The sequence below is a fragment of the Coregonus clupeaformis genome, chromosome 9 (genome assembly GCF_020615455.1).
Source record: "Coregonus clupeaformis isolate EN_2021a chromosome 9, ASM2061545v1, whole genome shotgun sequence".
NCBI lineage: Eukaryota > Metazoa > Chordata > Actinopteri > Salmoniformes > Salmonidae > Coregonus > Coregonus clupeaformis.
In genome coordinates, this window is record NC_059200.1 from 31711477 (window position 1) to 31737556 (window position 26080).

Genomic DNA, 26080 nt, shown 5'->3' on the forward strand with positions numbered 1-26080 from the left:
TGTGGCTGTCCCTCCTCATGTATCTACCTCTGCTTGTGTATCTGACAGGGCAATAAAGGGTCTGTTAGATTCTGGTCCAATGATTTTACATACATAGGCAAATAACACCATAAAGTACTATTTCAAGGTGCATGTGTTTTGGTCTTCATGCTGGTGCATGGTGTTGTTTGCCCATGATAATTTGGATCAGTGGACTTAATCACTGGCTTAATAAGGCAGCCGATCCATGTCAAACCTGTCAATTCCACAACCTCTCATTCCCATCCATCCTACAGGCGTTTGCTGTTGGAGTGCCTCGACCCAGGGTTTAAGTGGGAAAATGGAGATCTAATTTGATTTTATGCCCGTCCTGCAGACTAGAGGGAGTACTTTGTCAGGCTTCACCTTGTTTGGCTCTCATCTCCGTCTTTGCCATCCCTGATTTGTATTCTGGAGTTGAAGGCGAGTTAGATAAGCCCAAATCTGACCGCAGGCACACTGGGCAGGCACACAGTGGTGTCTGCCTACCTCCTTGCTAAGATGCCCTGTGGGCATCGCCCCGTTTAATAAGAGCTTAAGCAATGGATTGAAATGGTCTGCCACAATCCATCAACACAGACACACACACACACACAGTAAAGTGTTAGTCTTCACCTTACAAGGAACTATGAAGGAGAGCAGAGGTAGAGATAGTCCGTCCTTTGGGTGCCCATCCTCAAAAAAGTCATGTGCACTTTCTCATGTAAATGAAATGTATTCTGCATCCAAGCATGTAGCGGATGCAGGAGACAGGTGATTGATAGGTACAAGAGGATTGCTCTTACCCATTGCTGTCTGGAGAACGCAGCCCCCCTCCTTTATCACTCTTAAAGGAAAACTCCCCCATCTTGAATGTTATATTGTTTTTGTGCATCTCTGAGCAATGTTGTATCGATTCCCGGGGTCATTTCATGTTTTCATTTACATTACATTTTACATTTTAGTCATTTAGCAGACGCTCTTATCCAGAGCGACTTACAGTTAGTGAATACATCTTTTTATACTGGCCCCCCGTGGGAATCGAACCCACAACCCTGGCGTTGCAAACGCCATGCTCTATCAACTGAGCTACATCCCTGCCGGCCATTCCCTCCCCTACCCTGGACGACGCTGGGCCAATTGTGCGCCGCCCATGAGTCTCCCGGTCGCGGCCGGCTGCGACAGAGCCTGGATTCGAACCAGGATCTCTAGTGGCACAGTTAGCACTGCGATGCAGTGCCTTAGACCACTGCGCCACTCAGGAGTACATCTGCATCTGAGCTATTGTCATTCAAGCAGGCAGAAATTTGGCCAGTATGACGTGGCATTGCGATAAAGCCACTCTCACTACAGTGGAAGTTAATAGGAATACAGTTTTTAGATCGCGAAACTGGCCGATGTCATAATGCGGGAGGTTGTCTTCTCTTGAATGAGCCATTGATCATATTTTTTTGCAATATTCCTACCTCGAGAAATGTGTAATTTAACCCATAAAAGTCTAAGCACATGTATTTAAACCCTTATTTTTGGCACTAAACAGTCTAAGCCCTGTCTAACCCGGGGGGAACAACAGATAGTCACCCAAAAAAATCTAAAGGAAGTTTGTTCTGAAGTGTCTCACCTTTACACAGAGGAGTCATATTAGTGTGTAGCCCAAACTGTTCAGACGCTACAGACAGAAGTTGGCAGATCGGCTGTACCAATTACAGACGAGTCCCAAGATGGAGAACACCATCGTGAGAGTCTCGTCTTTCCATAGAGGCGTCTTAGTAGTTTTGTAAGCCAAACCATTCGGACGCTACAGATGTTGTTGTGAGAAGACCGATTTTCGGTATGTCTCATGGTCTGTCAAACACCACTCTAGCTCTGCCACCTTGCAACATAGGCGGATGCGGTGAATTGAGACACATCCAAGGCAAAAAAACAGATATCGCTAACTTAAACTGACAGATTTTTATAGAGATGTATTTATTATGCTAATTAGATTTCCACAGGGACGCGGACATCGACCTTAGGGGGTTTTAACAGAGGGTCCACCACATTTCTCCTATTTGTCGGCCTCTTCAGTCCAGGGTGCATTGCATGGTGCCGTTGCACGGACGTTGTCAATGTCAGACCACTCTGCACACCGATCTGCAGGTTGAACACGTTGATATTGTAGACTCATAAATTGATAGTGCAGTTTGTTTAGGCGATTTTACAGCTAACCAGCTACTTCACATGCTGACATTGACTTTGGTATTATTTTCTGTAGCTACGTTTGCTAACTGTCTATCTAGCTAGCCAGCCAGCCAGCCCATACAGATCCCTTATCTTAATTTGAGCCAGTTTCACAGAGCAGGAAACTAATCCTGCAGCAACAGGACATGTGAATTCTTATTGATGAATGGATATTTTTTACAGGGGTTGATACATTTTTCATTAGGGCTAATAAAGTCAGAAAGTATAAAGTGGAAATTACAAACTTTAAAAGCTTTTTTAAATCTCTAATACACTACAAGTTTGCATTACTTGCAGTGCAGGAAAATTCCTGCAACAACAGGATGATCAAATTACAGATATGGTATCTGTATAGAGAGATTGCATTATGGGTTTTGTAGTCGACTTGAGCTGCACAATGATTTTCACATGTTTCTACCAACCTTATAACGACAAAATGAAATATAATGTTCTCACATATTAGTGTTATTTAACACTGTAAATTATAGGAATGAGTGGTTTTGGGTGGATTTGTCCTTTTACGTGCTCTCCTACACAGAGGCTGTGAATATTAATATGGCCCATCCGTGGGCCGCACAGACATCTGCAAAGCTATTCTGACACCTGCTCCTGGTTGCACACTGAACACTGGAGCTTTCTCTGCTGAAATCATCTATGGGGACCAGAGTTTTTCACTGCTTATTTTTCCATTCTTTCTCCTCTTTCTTCTTTGAATAAAGGTCAGGCTTTGCTCTTGCTCCAGAAAGAGAGAGGGCAATGAGTCTAAGTCCTCTGTTTGGAAAGGTTAATGAATTCAGAAGTTAGGCTGAGGCAGCTGAGCCCCCAAGTCAAGCTGTGACAGGTTTTATGTGTGTGTCATCATGGAGATACATTGCAGCAATGACAATGGAAAACAGGGCCTATTCCTGATGTTGATGTAATGACAGTATTTATCTATACAATGACCTGCTCAGATGGAGTCCATCCTCCTTCAGCACCTGGTCTTCTTCCATTGTTTACTTTCTTTTCTTCTTATGATGCAGTTTTCTTTTTCTTAGTATGAATAATAGGCTACCCATGTATCTTATTCTCTCAATCATGTGACCCTGTCTAGGACCTCTCCAGTTTGAGGCTCTTTACCTCTATATACCATCTATCAATACCACTCAACAGTTAACCAGTATAGGCATTATTCAGCAATCTAATTTTCCCATGGGGATAAACGATGTAGTTCCCCCTGAGTGAATGGCAATGAGGAATTGTGAGTTATCATTATACTTTCACTTCAGCAAATACATCTTCCAGTACATATTCATTGAAGAGAGAGAGAGAGAGCTCTGTGGAGTCAGAGGAAACAGAGACAAATTAGAATTATTGTAAAATTGACTGTGTCCATAAAATGTATATAGTATGTATAAGCTGGAAGTAGAGGCCTAAGCATTGTTGTACACTAGTTTACTCCAATTAGGGAAGGGGCGGTGGGGTTGGAAAGTAATAAAGATAAATATATTTTTTAAAAGGATATCTATATATATATATATATATATGTATGTATGTATGTATGTATATGTATATGTATGTGTATATGTATGTGTATATACAGTGAGGGAAAAAAGTATTTGATCCCCTGCTGATTTTGTACGTTTGCCCACTGACAAAGACATGATCAGTCTATAATTTTAATGGTAGGTTTATTTGAACAGTGAGAGACAGAATAACAACAAAAAAATCCAGAAAAACACATGTAAAAAATCTTATAAATTGATTTGCATTTTAATGAGGGAAATAAGTATTTGACCCCTCTGCAAAACATGACTTAGTACTTGGTGGCAAAACCCTTGTTGGCAATCACAGAGGTCAGACGTTTCTTGTAGTTGGCCACCAGGTTTGCACACGTCTCAGGAGGGATTTTGTCCCACTCCTCTTTGCAGATCTTCTCCAAGTCATTAAGGTTTCGAGCCTGACGTTTGGCAACTCGAACCTTCAGCTCCCTCCACAGATTTTCTATGGGATTAAGGTCTGGAGACTGGCTAGGCCACTCCAGGACCTTAATGTGCTTCTTCTTGAGCCACTTCTTTGTTGCCTTGGCCGTGTGTTTTGGGTCATTGTCATGCTGGAATACCCATCCACGACCCATTTTCAATGCCCTGGCTGGGAAGGAGGTTCTCACCCAAGATTTGACGGTACATGGCCCCGTCCATCGTCCCTTTGATGCGGTGAAGTTGTCCTGTCCCCTTAGCAGAAAAACACCCCCAAAGCATAATGTTTCCACCTCCATGTTTGATGGTGGGGATGGTGTTCTTGGGGTCATAGGCAGCATTCCTCCTCCTCCGAACACGGCGAGTTGAGTTGATGCCAAAGTGCTCGATTTTGGTCTCATCTGACCACAACACTTTCACCCAGTTCTCCTCTGAATCATTCAGATGTTCATTGGCAAACTTCAGACGGGCCTGTATATGTGCTTTCTTGAGCAGGGGGGTGCTACTTGCGGGTGCTACAGGATTTTAGTCCTTCACGGCGTAGTGTGTTACCAATTGTTTTCTTGGTGACTATGGTCCCAGCTGCCTTGAGATCATTGACAAGATCCTCCTGTGTAGTTCTGGGCTGATTCCTCACCGTTCTCATGATCATTGCAACTCCACGAGGTGAGATCTTGCTTGGTGACCCAGGCCGAGGGAGATTGACAGTTATTTTGTGTTTCTTCCATTTGCGAATAATCGCACCAACTGTTGTCACCTTCTCACTAAGCTGCTTGGCGATGGTCTTGTAGCCCATTCCAGCCTTGTGTAGGTCTACAATCTTGTCCCTGACATCCCTGGAGAGCTCTTTGGTCTTGGCCATGGTGGAGAGTTTGGAATGTGATTGATTGATTGCTTCTGTGGACAGGTGTCTTTTATACAGGTAACAAACTGAGATTAGGAGCACTCCCTTTAAGAGTGTGCTCCTAATCTCAGCTCGTTACCTGTATAAAAGACACCTGGGAGCCAGAAATCTTTCTGATTGAGAGGGGGTCAAATACTTATTTCCCTCATTAAAATGCAAATCAATTAATAAAAAAATGTACATGCGTTTTTCTGGATTTTTTTGTTGTTATTCTGTCTCTCACTGTTCAAATAAATCTACCATTAAAATTATAGACTGATCATTTCTTTGTCAGTGGGCAAACGTACAAAATCAGCAGGGGATCAAATACTTTTTTCCCTCACTGTATATATATACACACAGCTGTGGAAAAAATTAAGAGACCACTGCAAAATTATCAGTTTCTCTGGTTTTACTATTTATAGGTATATGTTTGGGTAAAAATAACATTTTTGTTTTATTTTATAAACTACTGAGAACATTTCTCCCAAATTCCAAATAAAAATATTGTCATTTCGAGCATTTATTTGCAGAAAATGACAACTGGTCAAAATAACAAAAAAGATGCAGTGTTGTCAGACCTCGAATAATGCAAAGAAAATAAGTTAATGTTCATTTTTAAACAACACAATAGTAATGTTTTAACTTAGGAAGAGTTCATAAATCAATATTTGGTGGAATAACCCAGATTTTCAATCACAGCTTTCATGCGTCTTGGCATGCTCTCCACCAGTCTTTCACATTGATGTTGTGTGACTTTATGCCACTCCTGGCGCAAAAATTCAAGCAGCTCGGCTTTGTTTGATGGCTTGTGACCATCCATCTTCCTCTTGATCACATTCCAGAAGTTTTCAATGGGGTTCAGGTCTAGAGATTGGGCTGGCCATGACAGGGTCTTGATCTGGTGGTCCTCCATCCACACCTTGATTGACCTGGCTGTGTGGCATGGCACATTGTCCTGGTGGAAAAACCAATCCTCAGAGTTGGGGAACAATGTCAGAGCTAAAGGAAGCAAGTTTTCTTCCAGGACAACCTTGTACGTGGCTTGATTCATGCGTCCTTCACAAAGACAAATCTGCCTGATTCCAGCCTTGCTGAAGCACCCCCAGATCATCACCGATCCTCCACCAAATTTCACAGTGGTTGCGAGACACTGTGGCTTGTAGGCCTCTCCAGGTCTCTGTCTAACCATTAGATGACCAGGTGTTGGGCAAAGCTGAAAATTGGACTCATCAGAGAAGATGACCTTACTCTAGTCCTCTACAGTCCAATCCTTATGGTCTTTTGCAAACCTCAATCAATGAGAAGCAAAGAAGAGCCAGGCTAAGGGCTTTTTTCTAGCTTTGCACGACTTCAGCCCTGCCCCTAGGAGCCTGTTTCGAACCGTCCTCGCCGTGCACTTCACCCCAGCTGCTGTTTGCCATTCTTTTTGAACCCTTCTTTTCCTCACTCAAAACTTTCCTTTTCAACTCTTTTGGCATGGCCAATATTTAGTTATTTATTAATATTTCTTTTGAAGTACTATTAGCACTGTTTTTGCCATTCAGCTGGTCCTATTGCAAGAGGATAGTGATGACCACAGCAGTGGTTTTTATACTTTTCCTCGTTAAATAAAATGTGGTTAATGTGATCACCTAATCAGTACCTAATTCAGTAGAATGAGGTGTGCCTGTGTTGGAATTCAACAGACACTGGAATGGAATGGCTGTCATACATGTAGAGATGCTGATTTAAGAAAAATTTGCAGTGGTCTCTTAATTTTTTCCACAGCTGTGTGTGTATATATATATATATATATACATACAGTGGGGAGAACAAGTATTTGATACACTGCCGATTTTGCAGGTTTTCCTACTTACAAAGCATGTAGAGGTCTGTAATTTTTTATCATAGGTACACTTCAACTGTGAGAGACGGAATCTAAAACAAAAATCCAGAAAATCACATTGTCTGATTTTTAAGTAATTAATTTGCATTTTATTGCATGACATAAGTATTTGATCACCTACCAACCAGTAAGAATTCCATCTCTCACAGACCTGTTAGTTTTTCTTTAAGAAGCCCTCCTGTTCTCCACTCATTACCTGTATTAACTGCACCTGTTTGAACTCGTTACCTGTATAAAAGACACCTGTCCACACACTCAAACAGACTCCAACCTCTCCACAATGGCCAAGACCAGAGAGCTGTGTAAGGACATCAGGGATAAAATTGTTGACCTGCACAAGGCTGGGATGGGCTACAGGACAATAGGCAAGCAGCTTGGTGAGAAGGCAACAACTGTTGGCGCAATTATTAGAAAATGGAAGAAGTTCAAGATGACGGTCAATCACCCTCGGTCTGGGGCTCCATGCAAGATCTCACCTCGTGGGGCATCAATGATCATGAGGAAGGTGAGGGATCAGCCCAGAACTACACGGCAGGACCTGGTCAATGACCTGAAGAGAGCTGGGACCACAGTCTCAAAGAAAACCATTAGTAACACACTACGCCGTCATGGATTAAAATCCTGCAGCGCATGCAAGGTCCCCCTGCTCAAGCCAGCGCATGTCCAGGCCCGTCTGAAGTTTGCCATTGACCATCTGGATGATCCAGAGGAGGAATGGGAGAAGGTCATGTGGTCTGATGAGAAAAAATATAGCTTTTTGGTCTAAACTCCACTCGCTGTGTTTGGAGGAAGAAGAAGGATGAGTACAACCCCAAGAACACCATCCCAAACATGAAGCATGGAGATGGAAACATCATTCTTTGGGGATGCTTTTCTGCAAAGGGGACAGGACGACTGCACCGTATTGAGGGGAGGATGGAGGGGGCCATGTATCACGAGATCTTGGCCAACAACCTCCTTCCCTCAGTAAGAGCATTGAAGATGGGTTGTGGCTGGGTCTTCCAGCATGACAACGACCCGAAACACACAGCCAGGGCAACTAAGGAGTGGCTCCGTAAGAAGCATCTCAAGGTCCTGGAGTGGCCTAGCCAGTCTCCAGACCTGAACCCAATAGAACATCTTTGGAGGGAGCTGAAAGTCCGTATTGCCCAGCGACAGCCCCAAAACCTGAAGGATCTGGAGAAGGTCTGTATGGAGGAGTGGGCCAAAATCCCTGCTGCAAATCAAATCAAATCAAATCAAATTGTATTGGTCACATGCGCCGAATACAACAGGTGCAGACATTACAGTGAAATGCTTACTTACAGCCCTTAACCAACAGTGCATTTATTTTAAACAAAAAAAGTAAGAATAAAACAACAACAAAAAAAGTGTTGAGAAAAAAAGAGCAGAAGTAAAATAAAGTGACAGTAGGGAGGCTATATATACAGTAAAATAAAGTGACAGTAGGGAGGCTATATATACAGGGGGGTACCGTTGCAGAGTCAATGTGCGGGGGCACCGGCTAGTTGAGGTAGTTGAGGTAATATGTACATGTGGGTAGAGTTAAAGTGACTATGCATAAGTACTTACTTAACAGAGTAGCAGCAGCGTAAAAAGGATGGGTGGGGGGGCAGTGCAAATAGTCCGGGTAGCCATGATTAGCTGTTCAGGAGTCTTATGGCTTGGGGGTAGAAGCTGTTGAGAAGTCTTTTGGACCTAGACTTGGCACTCCGGTACCGCTTGCCGTGCGGTAGCAGAGAGAACAGTCTATGACTAGGGTCAGTCTATGACCAGGTTTGCACAGTGTGTGCAAACCTGGTCAAGACCTACAGGAAATGTATGATCTCTGTAATTGCAAACAAAGGTTTCTGTACCAAATATTAAGTTCTGCTTTTCTGATGTATCAAATACTTATGTCATACAATAAAATGCAAATGAATTACTTAAAAATCATACAAAGTGATTTTCTGGATTTTTGTTTTAGATTCCGTCTCTCACAGTTGAAGTGTACCTATGATAAAAATTACAGACCTCTACATGCCTTGTAAGTAGGAAAACCTGCACAATCGGCAGTGTATCAAATACTTGCTATGAAAAAGTATTTGCCCCCTTTCTAATTTTCTCTACTTTTGCATATTTGTGATACAGAATGTTATCAGATCTTCAACCAAAACCTAATATTAGATAAAGGGAACATAAGTGAACAAATAACAAAACAATTACATATTTATTTTATAAACAAAGTTATGCAACACCCAATTCATGCTTGAAAACCCACACGTCACTGAGTTAAAGCAGTTCTGTATGGAAGAGTGGGCCAAAATTCCTCCACAGCGACGTGAGAGACTGATCAACAACTACAGGAAGCATTTGGTTGGAGTCATTGCAGCTAAAGGTGGCACAACCAGTTATTGAGTGTAAGGGGGCAATTACTTTTTCACACAGGGGAATTGGGTGTTGCATAACTTTGTTTATGAAATAAATGAAATAAATATGTAATTGTTGTGTTATTTGTTCACTTATGTTCCCTTTATCTAATATTAGGTTTTGGTTGAAGATCTGATAACATTCAGTATCACAAATATGCAAAAGTAGAGAAAATTAGAAAGGGGGCAAATACTTTTTCATAGCACTGTATATATATATATTTACGATGCAGACAATTACATTGATGGAAGTTACAATCTATGTGCAATATTAAAGCTGATCTACCCCCTAAAAAAATACAAAAAATAAAATAAAATAAAAATTACTGCTGAATTATTTCGTGTTTATATCACATCAGATCCATCCAGTGCAAACAGAATTTAGATTTCCCATAAAGCTCTGACATTTCCCTGCAAGACGTCTCCCTCCCTCCCTGACAGTTCTCTGCAGTCGTATTTTGACAGAAACACGCGAAATGAATTGGTATACTTTTTCAGGAGTCACCTTTTGGAGAAAATTAAACATTCCTCTGCTGTGATGTGTGCTCTGTTACTCTTTTGTTCTTATATATGCAGATATAAATTAGACCCTCTGTTTGTCAGATGTGTTGACTGACTCCTGCCTCTCCCTCTCCTTGCAGGCTCAATGTGGGTAAGAATGATCTGTTGACCTTTTACGACGGTGATGACCTAACAGCTAACATCCTGGGTCAGTACAGTGGCACCAGGCCTCGCTTCAAGCTCTACACCTCCATGGCTGATGTCACCATCCAGTTCCAGTCGGACCCTGCTACCAACATCTACGGCTACGGCAACGGCTTCGTGGTCCACTTCTTTGGTGAGACATTATTACTCAGACTGTTTAGTTGTACCTGCACACAGTTTTCTGAGAAATACTTTAATGGAAGAATCCTTGGAAGATGGCTTGATAGAAAAAAATAAAACCTCCTTCTCCTGGCTGTGGCAAAATTGTCTATACAGTACACAGAATTCAGTGTTGTTTTTTTTACTATCACAGGCAAAAAATATATATAACTTTTCCTTGGCTGAAAAGAGAGCCTCCAACAAGAGGCTGCTGGTAGCAACCAGTTAGAGAGGGAGATTATTACTAAATACAAAGTAATACCATGCAGAGAGAATGGCAGGATACACGATGAAAAGCAGGGCTTTATCTGCTGTCTTCTCCCTCTGAACGGCCACAGGTGCATAGGATTATGGGACATCAAACACAAAAACACAATTATGTGGCGCGCTTTGTCTACATCAGCTGTATTTGCTGCGTGCTGCACCCCCAGCCGTGTGTGCCATAGTGAAAGAAGAAAAGGGCAGAATGCGTAGTGCCAAACCACCCACTGCCCTCCCCCTGGCTGGCACACAGTGCAGTGTGCAATCACTGCAAATTGATGGCATGCTCTTCACACGCCAGAGCCTAATTCACATGCAGAACGCACCACTGGATTCCCTGTGCCTGTCACTGCTGTGCTGCTGAACTCAATTCTAATTTATATGTTTTATCAACCATGCATATCAGTACAGTCATAGCATTTGGGCTTTACTTGCTGTGTATAAATCAACCGATTTGTAGATTTGATAAGTCTATATCATTAGAGCAATCAAACAGTATAATTTAAATTTAAATGTACTTTCTTTTTCAGATTAATGGATAACCCATGTGCAGATTTTTGACAAAGATAACATCTCAACATCCCCTGCTCATTCTCTCTTCTTTCCCCTCTATCTCCAAATCCCTCCATCCTACCCTGGCCCCTGGCTCCCCACCCACAGAGGTCCCCAGGAACGACACATGCTCTGAGCTGCCAGAGATCACCAATGGCTGGAAGAGCACCTCCCACCCAGACCTGATCCACGGGACAGTGGTCACCTACCAGTGTTACCCAGGTTACGAGGTGCAGGGCTCTGAGATCCTCATGTGCCAGTGGGACCTGACGTGGAGCGGAGACATGCCAAGCTGTGAGAAAGGTGAGCTAGGAAATAACAACCCACTGGGCACACCACTTCATTTCAACATGGACCTTTTAGTAATTTTTTATTTTTATATTAACCTTTATTTAACCAGGTAAGCCAGTTGAGAACAAGTTCTCATTTACAACTACGACCTGGCCAAGATAAAGCAAAGCAGTGCGATAAAAACAACAACACAGAGTTACATATGGGATAAACACAACGTACAGTCAATAACACAATAGAAAATCTATATACAGTGTGTGCAAATGTAGTAAGTTATGGAGGTAAGGCAATAAATAAGCCATAGTGCGAAATAATTACAATTTAGTATTAACACTGGAATGATAGATGTGCAGAAGATGATGTGCAAATAGAGATACTGGGGTGCAAAAGAGCAAAATAAATAACAATATGGGGATGAGGTAGTTGGGTGGGCTAATTACAGATGGGCTGTGTACAGGTGCAGTGATCGGTAAGCTGCTCTGAAAACTGATGCTTAAAGTTAGTGAGGGAGATAAGAGTCTCCAGCTTCAGAGATTTTTGCAGTTCGTTCCAGTCATTGGCAACAGAGAACTGGAAGGAATGGCAGCCAAAGGAGGTGTTAGCTTTGGGAATGACCAGTGAGATATACCTGCTGGAGCGCAGACTACGGGTGGGTGTTGCAATGGTGACCAATGAGCTAAGATAAGGCGAGGATTTGCCTAGCAGTGATTTATAGATGACCTGGAGCCAGTGGGTTTGGCGACGAATATGTAGTGAGGGCCAGCCAACGAGAGCGTACAGGTCACAATGGTGGGTAGTATATGGGGCTTTGGTGACAAAACGGATGGGACTGTGATAGACTACATCCAATTTACTGAGTAGAGTGTTGGAGGCTATTTTGTAAATGACATCGCCGAAGTCAAGGATCGGTAGGATAGTCAGTTTTACGAGGGCATGTTTGGCAGCATGAGTAAAGGAGGCTTTGTTGCGAAATAGGAAGCCGATTTTAGATTTAACTTTGGATTGGAGATGCTCAATGTGAGTCTGGAAGGAGAGTTTACGGTCTAACCAGATACCTAGGTATTTGTAGTTGTCCACATATTCTAAATCAGACCCGCCGAGAGTAGTGATTCTAGTCGGGCGGGAGGGTGCAAGCAGCGTTCGATTGAAGATCATGCATTTAGTTTTACTACCGTTTAGGAGCAGTTGGAGGCTACAGAAGGAGTGCTGTATGGCATTGAAGCTCGTTTGGAGGTTTGTTAACACAGTGTCCAATGAAGGGCCAGATGTATACAAAATGGTGTCGTCTGTTTAGATGTGGATCTGAGTCACCAGGAACAAGAGCGACATCATTGATATACACAGAGAATAGAGTTGGCCCGAGAATTCAACCCTGTGGCACCCCCATAGAGACTGCCAGAGGTCCAGACAACAGGCCCTCCGATTTGACACATTGAACTCTATCTGAGAAGTAGTTGGTGAAACAGGCGAGGCAGTCATTTGCGAAACCAAGGCTATTTAGTCTGCCAATGAGAATGTGGTGATTGACGGATTCGAAAGCCTTGGCTAGGTCGATGAAGACGGCTGCACAGTACTGTCTTTTATCGATCGCGGTTATAATATCATTTAGGACCTTGAGCGTGGCAGAGGTGCACCCATGACCAGCTCGGAAACCAGATTGCATGGCGGAGAAGGTATGGTGGGATTCGAAATGGTCATTGATCTGTTTGTTAACTTGGCTTTCAAATACTTTCGAAAGGCAGGGCAGGATGGAGACACTCTAGATCCAAACTGTTACAGACCTACAGTGGGGAGAACAAGTATTTGATACACTGCCGATTTGGCAGGTTTTCCTACTTACAAAGCATGTAGAGGTCTGTTATTTTTATCATAGGTACACTTCAACAGTGAGACGGAATCTAAAACAAAAATCCAGAAAATCACATTGTATGATTTTTAAGCAATTAATTTGCATTTTATTGCATGACATAATTATTTGATACATTAGAAAAGCAGAACTTAATATTTGGTACAGAAACCTTTGTTTGCAATTACAGAGATCATACGTTTCCTGTAGGTCTTGACCAGGTTTGCACACACTGCAGCAGGGATTTTGGCCCACTCCTCCATACAGACCTTCTCCAGATCCTTCAGGTTTTGGGGCTGTCGCTGGGCAATACGGACTTTCAGCTCCCTCCAAAGATTTTCTATTGGGTTCAGGTCTGGAGACTGGCTAGGCCACTCCAGGACCTTGAGATGCTTCTTACGGAGCCACTCCTTAGTTGCCCTGGCTGTGTGTTTCGGGTCATTGTCATGCTGGAAGACCCAGCCACGACCCATCTTCAATGCTCTTACTGAGGGAAGGAGGTTGTTGGCCAAGATCTCGCGATACATGGCCCCATCCATCCTCCCCTCAATACGGTGCAGTCGTCCTGTCCCCTTTACAGTAAAGCATCCCCAAAGAATGATGTTTCCACCTCCATGCTTCACGGTTGGGATGGTGTTCTTGGGGTTGTACTCATCCTTCTTCTTCCTCCAAACACAGCGAGTGGAGTTTAGACCAAAAAGCTCTATTTTTGTCTCATCAGACCACATGACTTTCTCCCATTCCTCCTCTGGATCATCCAGATGGTCATTGGCAAACTTCAGATGGGCCTGGACATGCGCTGGCTTGAGCAGGGGGACCTTGCGTGCGCTGCAGGATTTTAATCCATGACGGCGTAGTGTGTTACTAATGGTTTTCTTTGAGACTGTGGTCCCAGCTCTCTTCAGGTCATTGACCAGGTCCCGCCGTGTAGTTCTGGGCTGATCCCTCACCTTCCTTTCAGAACATCAGCTATCTGAATTTGGCTGAAGGAGAAGCGGGGGGGCATGGGCAAGTTGCAGCGGAGGGTGCAGAGCTGCTGGCCGGGGTAGGGGTAGCCAGGTGGAAAGCATGGCCAGCCGTAGCAAAATGCTTGTTGAAATGTTCGATTATCGTTGATTTATTGGTAGTGACAGTGTTTCCTAGCCTCAGTGCAGTGGGCAGCTGGGAGGAGGTGCTCTTATTCTCCAGGGACTTTACAGTGTCCCAAACATTTTTGGAGTTAGTGTTACAGGATGCAAATTTCTGTTTGAAAAAGCTAGCCTTTGCTTCCCTAACTGATTGTGTATATTGGTTCCTGACTTCCCTGAAACGTTGCAAATCGCGGTGGCTGTTCGATGCTAATGCAGTACGCCACAGGATGTTTTTGTGCTGGTCAAGGGCAGTCAAGTCTGGGGTGAACCAGGGGCTATATCTGTTCTTAGTTCTGAATTTATTTTGAATGGGGCATGCTTATTTAAGATGGAAAGGAAAGCACTTTTAAAAAGAACAACCAGGCACCCTCTGACGGAATGAGGTCAATATCCATCCAGGACACCCGGGCCAGGTCAATTAGAAAGGCCTGCTCGCTGAAGTGTTTTAGGGAGTGTTTGACAGTGATGAGGGGTGGTCGTTTGACCGCGGACCCATAACGGACGCAGGCAATGAGGCAGTGATCGCTGAGATCCTGGTTGAAGACAGCGGAGGTGTATTTAGAGGGTAAATTAGTCAGGATGATATCTATGAGGGTGCCCATGTTAACGGATTCAGGGTTGTAACTGGTAGGTTCCTTGATCATTTGTATGAGATTGAGGGCATCTAGTTTAGATTGTAGGATGGCCGAGGTGTTAAGCATATCCCAGTTTAGGTCACGAAGCAATACGAACTCTGAGAATAGATGGGGGGCAATCAATTCACATATGGTGTCCAGGGCACAACTGGGGGCTGAGAGGGGTCTGTAGCAAGCGGCAACAGTGAGAGACTTATTTCTGGAAAGGTAGATTTTTAGAAGTAGAAGCTCAAACTGTTTGGGCACAGACCTGGATAGTACGATAGAGCTCTGCAGTAGATTGCAACTCCGCCCCCTTTGGCAGTCTATCTAGACGGAAAATGTTGTAGTTGGGAATGGACATTTCTGAATCTTTGGTGGCCTTCCTAAGCCAGGATTCAGACACTGCTAGAACATCAGGGTTGGCGGAGTGTGCTAACGCAGTGAATAACTCAAACTTGGGGAGGAGGCTTCTGATGTTAACATGCAAGAAACCAGGGCTTTTGCAGTTACAGATGTCAACAAATCATAGCACCTGGGGAGTAGGAGTGATACTGGGGTCTACAGGGCCTGGGTTAAGCTCTACATCACCAGAGGAACAGAGGAGGAAAATAATAAGGATACGGTTAAAGGCTTTAAGAACTGGTCTTCTAGTGCGTTGGGTACAGAGAATAAAAGGGGCAGATTTCCGGCCGTTGTAGAATAGATTCAGGGCTTTATGTACAGACAAGGATATGGAAGGATATGAGTACAGTGGAGGTAAACCTAAGCGTTGGGTAACGATGAAAGAGATAGCATCACTGGAGGCACCGATTGAGCCAGTCTCCGCATGTGTGGGGGGTGGGACAAAGGAGCTGTCTGAGGCAGGTTGAGCGGGACTGGGGGCTCTACAGTGAAAGAGAACTGTAAGAACTAACCGAAACAGCAATAGGCAAGGCATATTGACATGGGAGAGAGGCATAAAGCAATCACAGGTGTTATTCGAGAGAGCTAAGACAACAGCTGGTAATGGCGACGAAAGTATGAGCTGAGGCTAAACAGATAAACAGGATGGGGTACCGTATAAAGGAACAGTCCAGCAGGCATCAGCTGTGTAGCTGAGTGATCATAAGGTCCAGTGAATAGCAATAAGTGAGTCCAGGAGCAGTTCAGTGGCTGCTACGCCACAGGCGAGCAGGAGGCACGGCTGTTGATTGCGTGTGCTAGCGGGCCGGGGCTAGCAGATGGATCTTCGTGGTTGTCGCACCGGGAAGCCTGTTGAAACCACATCAGACGATTATGTCGGGAGACCAGTCGTGATGGATCGGTGGGGCTCCATGTCAACACTAGGAGGTCCCGTCCGGTTGACAGAGAGGTAGATAGCCGGGAGATGGGCCTGGCTTGAGGCTAGCTCAAGGCTAACTGGGGCTAGCTTCGGACAGCGGTGATTAGCCAACAACAACAACAGCCATTCGGTTGCAGCTAGCTAGTTGCGATGATCCGGTGTTAAGGTCCAGTGATTCCGGCAGAAAATCTGATATGCTCTGGCTCGATAGCGCGATGTGCAGACTATGCAGACTGGCCGATAATTGTCCAGGCTAGAGCTGACTGGTAGGTAGTGCAGGCCACGGACAATGGTGAAGACCGCTAACGGTGGCTAATAGCAAGTAGCTAGTTAGCTGGCTAGTTTCAGCCAGAGGTTCTGGATAAAAATAAATAATAGAATCCGTTCCACATTGGGTGAGGCGGGTTGCAGGAAAGTATATTTAGTTAACGGATGGAAAGTGAGAGTAAGTAAATATTTGGTTGAGATGTTGATCTATGAGATTTCAATCTTTATTCACCCACTCAAAAAGACAGCCAGAAGTTTGTTGAAATCCAAATGTGTTATCACTATGCTTTCAACCATTTAAAAGCACAACAAAGTTCAAATGGGAATACAATGGCAGTGTGTTACCACTGTGCTTCATCTAATAGCACAACCCAATGACCTGGATTGCAGTTGAGGTTACATTTAAAAAGTGTGATCAATTCTGTTCAAGATTATTATACCAATCTCCACAGACCTGTGAACTATTTTGAACATGCATGCTTTCTATGATTACATAAGAAGATATTTACAGTTACATTACCCTAACCTCAAAATGTGGCCATGGATGTGTTACTCGTTTTAAGGTTGAATAACTACTGTTACATTAGTTTGCAAGATTTACTGTATTCCTAAAAGATAATTGAATTGTGTTTGGTTGACAATGCAACCAAATATCAACATTTAAAAAGGATATCTAATGCTTGGATAGTTTCATCTGAGCCACTGACTTAATCCTATTCTTGAACTTTTATTTTTGGTTTAGTTGGAGATGTGAATTCAACATATCGTTTGTTAATTTGTCGACAAATTAATAAGCTATTTACTGTATTGCAAAAGTGATATTGAATTGTGTTTGGTTGTCAACAAATTCCAGTTTGTCTACAAAGTAGTAATTTATATGTTGGATTCACGTCTCCATCTCAACCAACAATCAAAGTTAAAGAATAGGACCAAATCAAACTTAATTTAAAGTGCATTTAAAGTTTTATTTAGTCCTATTCTTTCATTTAGATTTTTGGTTGAGGTGGAGATGTGAATCCAACATTAATTTGCAGACAAACTAGAATTAAAACCAGACTAAGTCAGTGGCACAGATGGAACTATCCAAGCAGAAGATATTCATTAAAATGTTGATATTTGGTTGAGTTGACAACCAAACAAAATTCTATATCCAGTTTGTCTACAAATTCATAATTGATATGTTGGATTCACGTCTCCATCTCAACCCAAATATCTAAGTTTAAGAATAGGACTAAATCCAATTTAATCAAACTTGAAATGCACTTGAAATAAAGTTTGATTTGATTTAGTCCTATTCTTTAACATATATTTTTTGGTTGAGATGGAGATGTGAATCCAACATATTAATGATTAACTTGAAGATTAAATTTAAAATCAACCAAAGCTTGAAACCCTAGGCCTATATGTCTATTTTTAGTTTAACCCTGGGTTGAATTGAAACAATAGCTTTTGATGGTTTTGCAAATGCCTAAATACTTATAAAGTATGGTTACATTTTAATTTACTCTGTTAAACCTACTCTTTGGAGTGACTTTGATAGCAAATATCAAAGCGAAGCAGGGCTGGGCTTAGTTAAAACCCTGGATGGGAGACCAAATTAATAGCTGTCGATCAACTCTCTAGTAGGAGTTGCTGCCCAGCCTATTGTTGTTCTTTTCTGATAGTGGATATAATGTTGAAAATCTGACGTTGTTTCAAAGGTACAAATTCAACATATTTTATACAAGATTTGTATATGTTGAAAATTGGTCACAATGATGACATAATCCTGTGGTAAAAAGTTCACCATAAAAACAACAGTTTGAGGACTGCAAATCCAATGTATTTTAAACATAGATTCCACATCACAATATGTTGAAATATTACATTGAAACAAAGCTGATTCAACCAGTTTGTGCCCAGTGGGAAGCTCCCAGAATGGAACTAACCATGATTCTCTTCCCCTTATAAACATTGTCTCCCATAGCCTTTAAGAGATAAGAGACAAGATTGTACCAGTAGGCCTACACATTTTGAGTTTGAGTTAGAGTTTTTTTTTACAGGAACAGTGCAAATTAAATCAATGTTTCAGTGAAAGTGATGGTTTTAGCCAGCCGACTAATTTTCAACCGAAGTCCCTGGGCAGGTTATTAAAAACAATTACAATAAGAATACAGACAAACAATGAGCAGTGAGCACATACAGAGCAACATAGGACAAGCAACACGTAGCACGCAGACAGAGCAATAGCACAAAAAGCAACAAAACAAAATACATAAAAGCAACAATGTGTTTGCATACCACACAAGCCACAGACAACCGATAACATGGAAAGCGGCAATACACAGCTAGGGATTATGTTCACAAGTCTGATTGGCCTTTAGCCAAGTCTTTATGTTTTTTGTGAAAGTGCGATAGGTAGTGCAGTTGTGTGTGTGTCTGATGGCAGTGTGTTCCAGACATAGGAAGCTCTCACAGAGAAAGCAGATTGACTAAAGGTGCTTTTCCTTAAGGGAACTATACAGTCACCCCTCATGGCAGACCTTGTGGATCTGCTGCCATGGGTTTGGGTTTTCTGTTTGATTAAAGTTCTAAGTAGAGGGGGAGCCAGGCCATTTAGGATCTTGAATACAACACGTGTCAGTGTATTGCACAAGCAGTATGTTAAGTGGGGGAGTATCATAGCATTGAAGTACAGTTTTCTGCCTCTGTAGTCAAACATTTCGTATGAATCGGAAATGAGCTAGGTTGAATTTGGTTATTTGAGTTACCTTTTTCACCTGCTTCCATCTTGTATTTTTTGTTTAGTGTAAAATTGTATTTGGATAGACAGCAGACAATTGGTTAAACAGAGATAGTGGATACAACGAGCAGAGCTGGAAAGAGTATTGAAACATCCTACTCAAGCAGAAGTCAAATTACTGGTGTAAAAAACACTACTCAAGTCAAAGTAAAAAGTAGCTCATTTAAAAAGTACTCAGAGTAAAAGTAATTAAGTTACTTTTAAAATAGAAAACATTGACCTTGATAATTACCTGAACGTTGTTACACTTGATCTTTACCATGCATTCAATTGAAAAAGGAAGAGAGGAAATGGATGTACAGTAGGAATTAAATTAATTTATTGCAACAAGGCACCTCTGTATGTAAAACAAAAAACTAAGGATTTGTCAAAAATATACTATTAACATTAGAAAATAAATGAAATATTCAAAGCAATTAAATTGTAGTGATAAATGAAATAGTACCATAAAAACCATCACGTTGCCAGACCTCAATATACTTCAGACTCCAGAAATAAATATGTATATTTCTTTCACCCATTCAATCCCTCATTCACCCCTCTGTTACTTGTCCATGGGACCGGCTGACATGTCAATGTCATGTTGTATCAGTTTGCTATGTTAAAGAAGCCTACCTGCAGCCATTGTCTAGAAAGGCAGATGATAAACTGTGTTATCAAACCCAGAGCAAAATGAAATGTCAGGCTACTCATTTTTAGTACCACATGGTTTTACAGCCACTGCTACACCAAAGCAATAGTCATGCCAAATTTAACCAGGCGTTTTAAGTGAGAACATTATTTAATTAATGGCATTCATAAACCACTAGTGTGAATGTAATGGCTGTCTGAAATCTGTTGCTAAAGGGGTCTATTGAGCAACATAAAACTCAAATTGTTTAACTGCCCCCTACAGGTGAGAGAACATGTTGCATACACATTTACATTTTAGTCATTTAGCAGACGCTCTTATCCAGAGCAACTTACAGTTATTGAGTGCATACATTTTCCATACTGGCCCCCCGTGGAAATCGAACCAACAACCCTGGCGTTTGCAAGCACCATGCTCTACCAACTGAGCTACAGGAGGCAACGATACACCTCAACAAACCTTTGGTAGGGTACTGTGTTTTGGTTGATCATGTCACATGACCTGGATTTTAACCTTTATTTTAAGCCTTTTCCAGAAATGAGAATTATAACAAAAACGAAAGCAATTGTCTGAGGATGGTGCTGGACCATCTGACATAAAAATAATTATAGGAAAGTTTGATGAAAAAGCTGTAGCCCTTTACACTCGTAACTGTATACGGGTTGAAAATGGCAGATTTAAGCACTAATAAATGCCTAAATGGGAACACAGTATCTGCTATACATGACATCAGAGCTCTCTGGCTCTTCACAGCGCTGTATGGATTTTGACTGACAGAAATTCTGAATTTGAGCACCTCGAGCAACAAGAAGTTGCCCCATCCCTCCTGCTATTTCTAATTGGGCAACTTTTGCTAATGTTTTGTCATGAGTGAGGGAAATGCTGTAAATTAAGAAGATTCTATGTATTTTTAAAGATGAGACATTGAGGATTATAATAAATACCGCTTTGACATTGCCGCGGGAAGTAGGGGTGCTGAGGGTGCTTCGGTACCCCCTGTCACGATCGTTGAGAGACGGGTCAGACCAAGATGCAGCGTGGTATGCGTACATATTTATTAATGAAGAGAAACACTTGACAAAACAACGTAACGTGAAGTCCTATGGGCTATACTCACAACAAGCCAAACCAGAACACAAACAAGATCCCACCACTAAGGTAGGCAACCAGGCTACTTAAGTATGATCCCCAATCAGAGACAACGAGCGACAGCTGCCTCTGATTGGGAATCACACCCGGCCAAACATAGAAATACAAATACTAGAATCCAACATAGAAATACAATAACATAGATCTCAAACTGAACTCACACCCTGACCCAACCAACAAGAGTTCTCTAGGTCAGGGCGTGACACCCCTTGATAAATCACAATAAAAAATAAAGTATTAATATAAAAAAATACAGTTACAAGATGACATGGCGTCATATGCTTGGTTGTTCTGAACAGAATGTGCCTATGTTTGTCTATTGTGAAGACAATTCGCTGGGGCACACGCACCTGAATGCGCTCATGACTCCTTTCTATGCGCACCAAAAGTATGATCTGTTTCCCTGAATTGCATTGTGAAAGCCCAAAACTGTAATATCATATTTTATAACTTAGCTAGTCATGTTGGCAATAGAACAGGCTTTCAAATGATGCCCACCTGATCCGGATTGCGAATTGCGAATTATACTGGGACGTTTTTTGGATTGCGTAAACAACAACAACAACAGTAATTGTGTGAGGGCTGGGATGCAGGCTTGTGTTCCAAACAAAACAACTATAAGTGTGCTTGCTCTAGTTCCTCAATGGCACAGCTAGGAGAGCACAAAAAAGAACATAACGCAACATGCAACAATTTCAAAGATTTTACTGAGTTACAGTGCCTTGCAAAAGTATTCATCCCCCTTGGCATTTTTCCTATTTTGTTGCATTACAACCTGTAAATTAAATTGATTTTTATTTGGATTTAATGCAATGGACATACACAAAATAGTCCAAATTGGTGAAGTGAAATGAAAAAAATAACTTGTTTCAAAAAATTCTAAAAAATAAATAACGGAACATTGTTGCGTGCATATGTATTCACCCCCTTTTCTATGAAGCCCCTAAATAAGATCTGGCACAACCAATTACCTTCAGAAGTCACATAATTAGTTAGATTGCACACAGGTGGACTTTATTTAAGTGTCACATGATCTCAGTATACAGTCGCGGTCAAACGTTTTGAGAATGACACAAATATTAATTTTCACAAAGTCTGCTGCCTCAGTTTTTATGATGGCAATTTGCATATACTCCAGAATGTCATCAAGAGTGATCAGATGAATTGCGATTAATTGCAAAGTCCCTCTTTGCCATGAAAATGAACTTAATCCCCCAAAAACATTTCCACTGCATTTCAGCCCTGCCACAAAAGGACCAGCTGTCATCATGTCAGTGATTATTTTGTTAACACAGGTGAGAGTGTTGACGAGGACAAGGCTGGAGATCACTCTGTCATGCTGATTGAGTTAGAATAACAGACTGGAAGCTTTAAAAGGAGGGTGGTGCTTGAACTCATTGTTCTTCCTCTGTTAACCATGGTTAGCTGCAAGGAAACACGTGCCGTCATCATTGCTTTGCACAAAAAGGTCTTCACAGGCAAGGATATTGCTGCTAGTAAGATTGCACCTAAATCAACCATTTATCGGATCATCAAGAACTTCAAGGAGAGAGGTTCAATTGTTGTGAAGAAGGCTTCAGGGCGCGGAAGAAAGTCCAGCAAGCACCAGGACCGTCTCCTAAAGTTGATTCAGCTGCGGGATCAGGGCACCACCAGTGCAGAGCTTGCTCAGGAATGGCAGCAGGCAAGTGTGAGTGCATCTGCATGCACAATGAGGCGAATACTTTTGGAGGATGACCTGGTGTCAAGATGGGCAGCGAAGAAGCCACTTCTCTCCAGGAAAAACATCAGGGACAGACTGATATTCTGCAAAAGGTACAGGGATTGGAGTGCTGAGGACTCGGGTAAAGTCATTTTCTCTGATGAATCCCCTTTCCGATTGTTAGGGGCATCCGGAAAAAAGCGTGTCCGGAGAAGACAAGGTGAGCGCTACCATCAGTCATGTGTCATGCCAACAGTAAAGCATCCTGAGACCATTCATGTGTGGGGTTGCTTCTCAGCCAAGGGAGTGGGCTCACTCACAATTTTGCCTAAGAAGACAGCCATGAATAAAGAATGGTACCAACACATCCTCCCAGAGCAACTTCTCCCAACCATCCAAGAACAGTTTGGTGACGAACAATGCCTTTTCCAGCATGATGGAGCACCTTGCCATAAGGCAAAAGTGATAACTAAGTGGCTTGGGGAACAAAACATATACATTTTGGGTCCATGGCCAGGAAACTCCCCAGACCTTAATCCCATTGAGAACTTGTGGTCAATCCTCAAGAGGCAGGTGGACAAACAAAAACCCACAAATTCTGACAATCTCCAAGCATTGATTATGCAAGAATGGGCTGCCATCAGTCAGGATGTGGCCCAGAAGTTAATTGACAGCATGCCAGGGCGGATTGCAGAGGTCTTGAAAAAGAAGGGTCAACACCGCAAATATTGACTCTTTGCATAAACTTAATGTAATTGTCAATAAAAGCCTTTGACACTTATGGAACGCTTGTAATTATACTTCAATATACCATCGTAACATCTGACAAAAATATCTAAAAACACTGAAGCAGCAAACTTTGTGAAGACCAATACTTGTGTCATTCTCAAAACTTTTGACCACGACTGTATATACACCTGTTCTGAAAGGCCCCAGAGTCTGCAACACCACTAAGCAAGGGGCACCACCAAGAAAGCGGCACCATGAAGACCAAGCAGCTCTCCAAACAGGTCAGGGACAAAGTTGTGGAGAAGTACAGATCAAGGTTGGGTTATAAAAAAATATCAGAAACTTTGAACACAGAGCACCATTAAATCCATAATAAAAAAATTGAAAGAATATGGCACCATAACAAACCTGCCAAGAGAGGGCCGCCCACCAAAACTCACGGACCAGGCAAGGAGGGCATTAACCAGAGAGGCAACAAAGAGACCAAAGATAACCCTGAAGGAGCTGCAAAGCTCCACAGCGGAGATTGAAGTATCTGTCCATAGGACCACTTTAAGCCATACACTCCACAGAGCTGGGCTTTACGAAAGAGTGGCCAGAAAAAAGCCATTGCTTAAAGAAAAAAATAAGCAAACACGTTTGGCGTTCGTCAAAAGGCATGTGGGAGACTCCCCAAACATATGGAAGAAGGTACTCTGGTCAGATGAGACTAAAATGGAGCTTTTTGGCCATCAAGGAAAACGCTATGTCTGGCACAAACCCAACACCTCTCATCACCCCGAGAACACCATCCCCACAGTGAAGCAGGGTGGTGGCAGCATCATGCTGTGGGGATGTTTTTCATTGGCAGGGACTGGGAAACTGGTCAGAATTGAAGGAATGATGGATGGCGCTAATTACAGGGAAATTCTTGAGGGAAACCTGTTTCAATCTTCCAGAGATTTGAGACTGGGACGGAGGTTCACCTTCCAGCAGGACAATGACCCTAAGCATACTGCTAAAGCAACACTAGTGGTTTAAGGGGAAACATTTAAATGTCTTGGAATGGCCTAGTCAAAGCCCAGACCTCAATCCAATTGAGAATCTGTGGTATGACTTGAAGATTGCTGTACACCAGCGGAACCCATCCAACTTGAAGGAGCTGGAGCAGTTTTGCCTTGAAGAATGGGCAAAAATCCAAGTAGCTAGATGTGCCAAGTTTATAGAGATATACCCCAAGAGACTTGCAGCTGTAATTGCTGCAAAAAGTGTCTCTACAAAGTATTGACTTTGGGGGGGTGAATAGTTATGCACGCTCAAGTTCTGTTTTTTGTGTCTTATTACTTGTTTTTTTCACAAGAAAAAATATTTTGCATCTTCAAAGTGGTAGGCATGTTGTGTAAATCAAATGATACAACCCCCCCCAAAAATCCATTTTAATTCCAGGTTGTAAGGCAACAAAATAGGAAAAATGCCAAGGGGGGTAGTTCATATAAGGAAATCATTCAATTGAAATAAATAAATTAGGCCCTAATCTATGGATTTCACATGACTGGGAATACAGATATGCATCTGTTGGTCACAGATACCTTTTTTTTAAAGGTAGGAGCGTGGATCAGAAAACCAGTCAGTATCTGGTAAGACCATCATTTGCCTCATGCAACGTGACACATCTCATTCGCATAGAGTTGATCAGGCTGTTGATTGTGGCCTGTGGAATGTTGTCCCACTCCTCTTCAATGGCTGTGTGAAGTTGGATGACAGGAACTGGAACACGCTGTCGTGCACGTCGATCCAGAGCATCCCACACATGCTCAATGGGTCTGGTGAGTATGCAGGCCATGGAAGAACTGGAACATTTTCAACTTCCAGGAATCCTTGCGACATGGGGCCATGTATTATCATGCTGAAACATGAGGGGATGGCGGCGGATGAATGGCATGACAATTATTATTATTATTTTTTTAGTTCACCTTTATTTAACCAGGTAAGCCAGTTGAGAACAAGTTCTCATTTACAACTGCGACCTGGCCAAGATAAAGCAAAGCAGTGCGATAAAAACAACACAGAGTTACATATGGGGTAAAAAACATAAAGTCAAAAATACAACAGAAAATATATATACAGTGTGTGCAAATGTAGCAAGTTATGGAGGTAAGGCAATAAATAGGCTATAGTGCAAAATAATTACAATAGTATTAACACTGGAATGCTAGATGTGCAAGAGATTATGTGCAAATAGAGATACTGGGGTGCAAAAGAGAAAATAAATAACAATATAGGGATGAGGTAGTTGGGTGGGCTAATTTCAGATGGGCTGTGTACAGGTGCAGTGATCGGTAAGGTGCTCTGACAACTGATGCTTAAAGTTAGTGAGGGAGATAAGAGTCTCCAGCTTCAGAGATTTTTGCAATTCGTTCCAGTCATTGGCAGCAGAGAACTGGAAGGAATGGCGGCCAAAGGAGGTGTTGGCTTTGGGAATGACCAGTGAGATATACCTGCTGGAGCGCAGACTACGGGTGGGTGCTGCTATGGTGACCAATGAGCTAAGATAAGGCGGGGATTTGCCTAGCAGTGATTTATAGATGGCCTGGAGCCAGTGGGT

General features: G+C 42.4%; 1 protein-coding gene across 2 annotated transcripts in view; it reads left to right on the forward strand.

The window, feature by feature from the left end:
- Nucleotides 1-26080, forward strand: part of LOC121573758 (seizure protein 6-like) — a 321488-nt gene that overhangs the window by 278415 nt on the left and 16993 nt on the right. For both annotated transcript variants that reach the window (XM_041885985.1, XM_041885984.1), the window contains exons 10-11: nucleotides 9996-10192; nucleotides 11140-11334. In XM_041885985.1, coding sequence (XP_041741919.1) covers nucleotides 9996-10192; nucleotides 11140-11334 — 392 coding nt within the window. The remainder of the gene's footprint in view (nucleotides 1-9995; nucleotides 10193-11139; nucleotides 11335-26080) is intronic.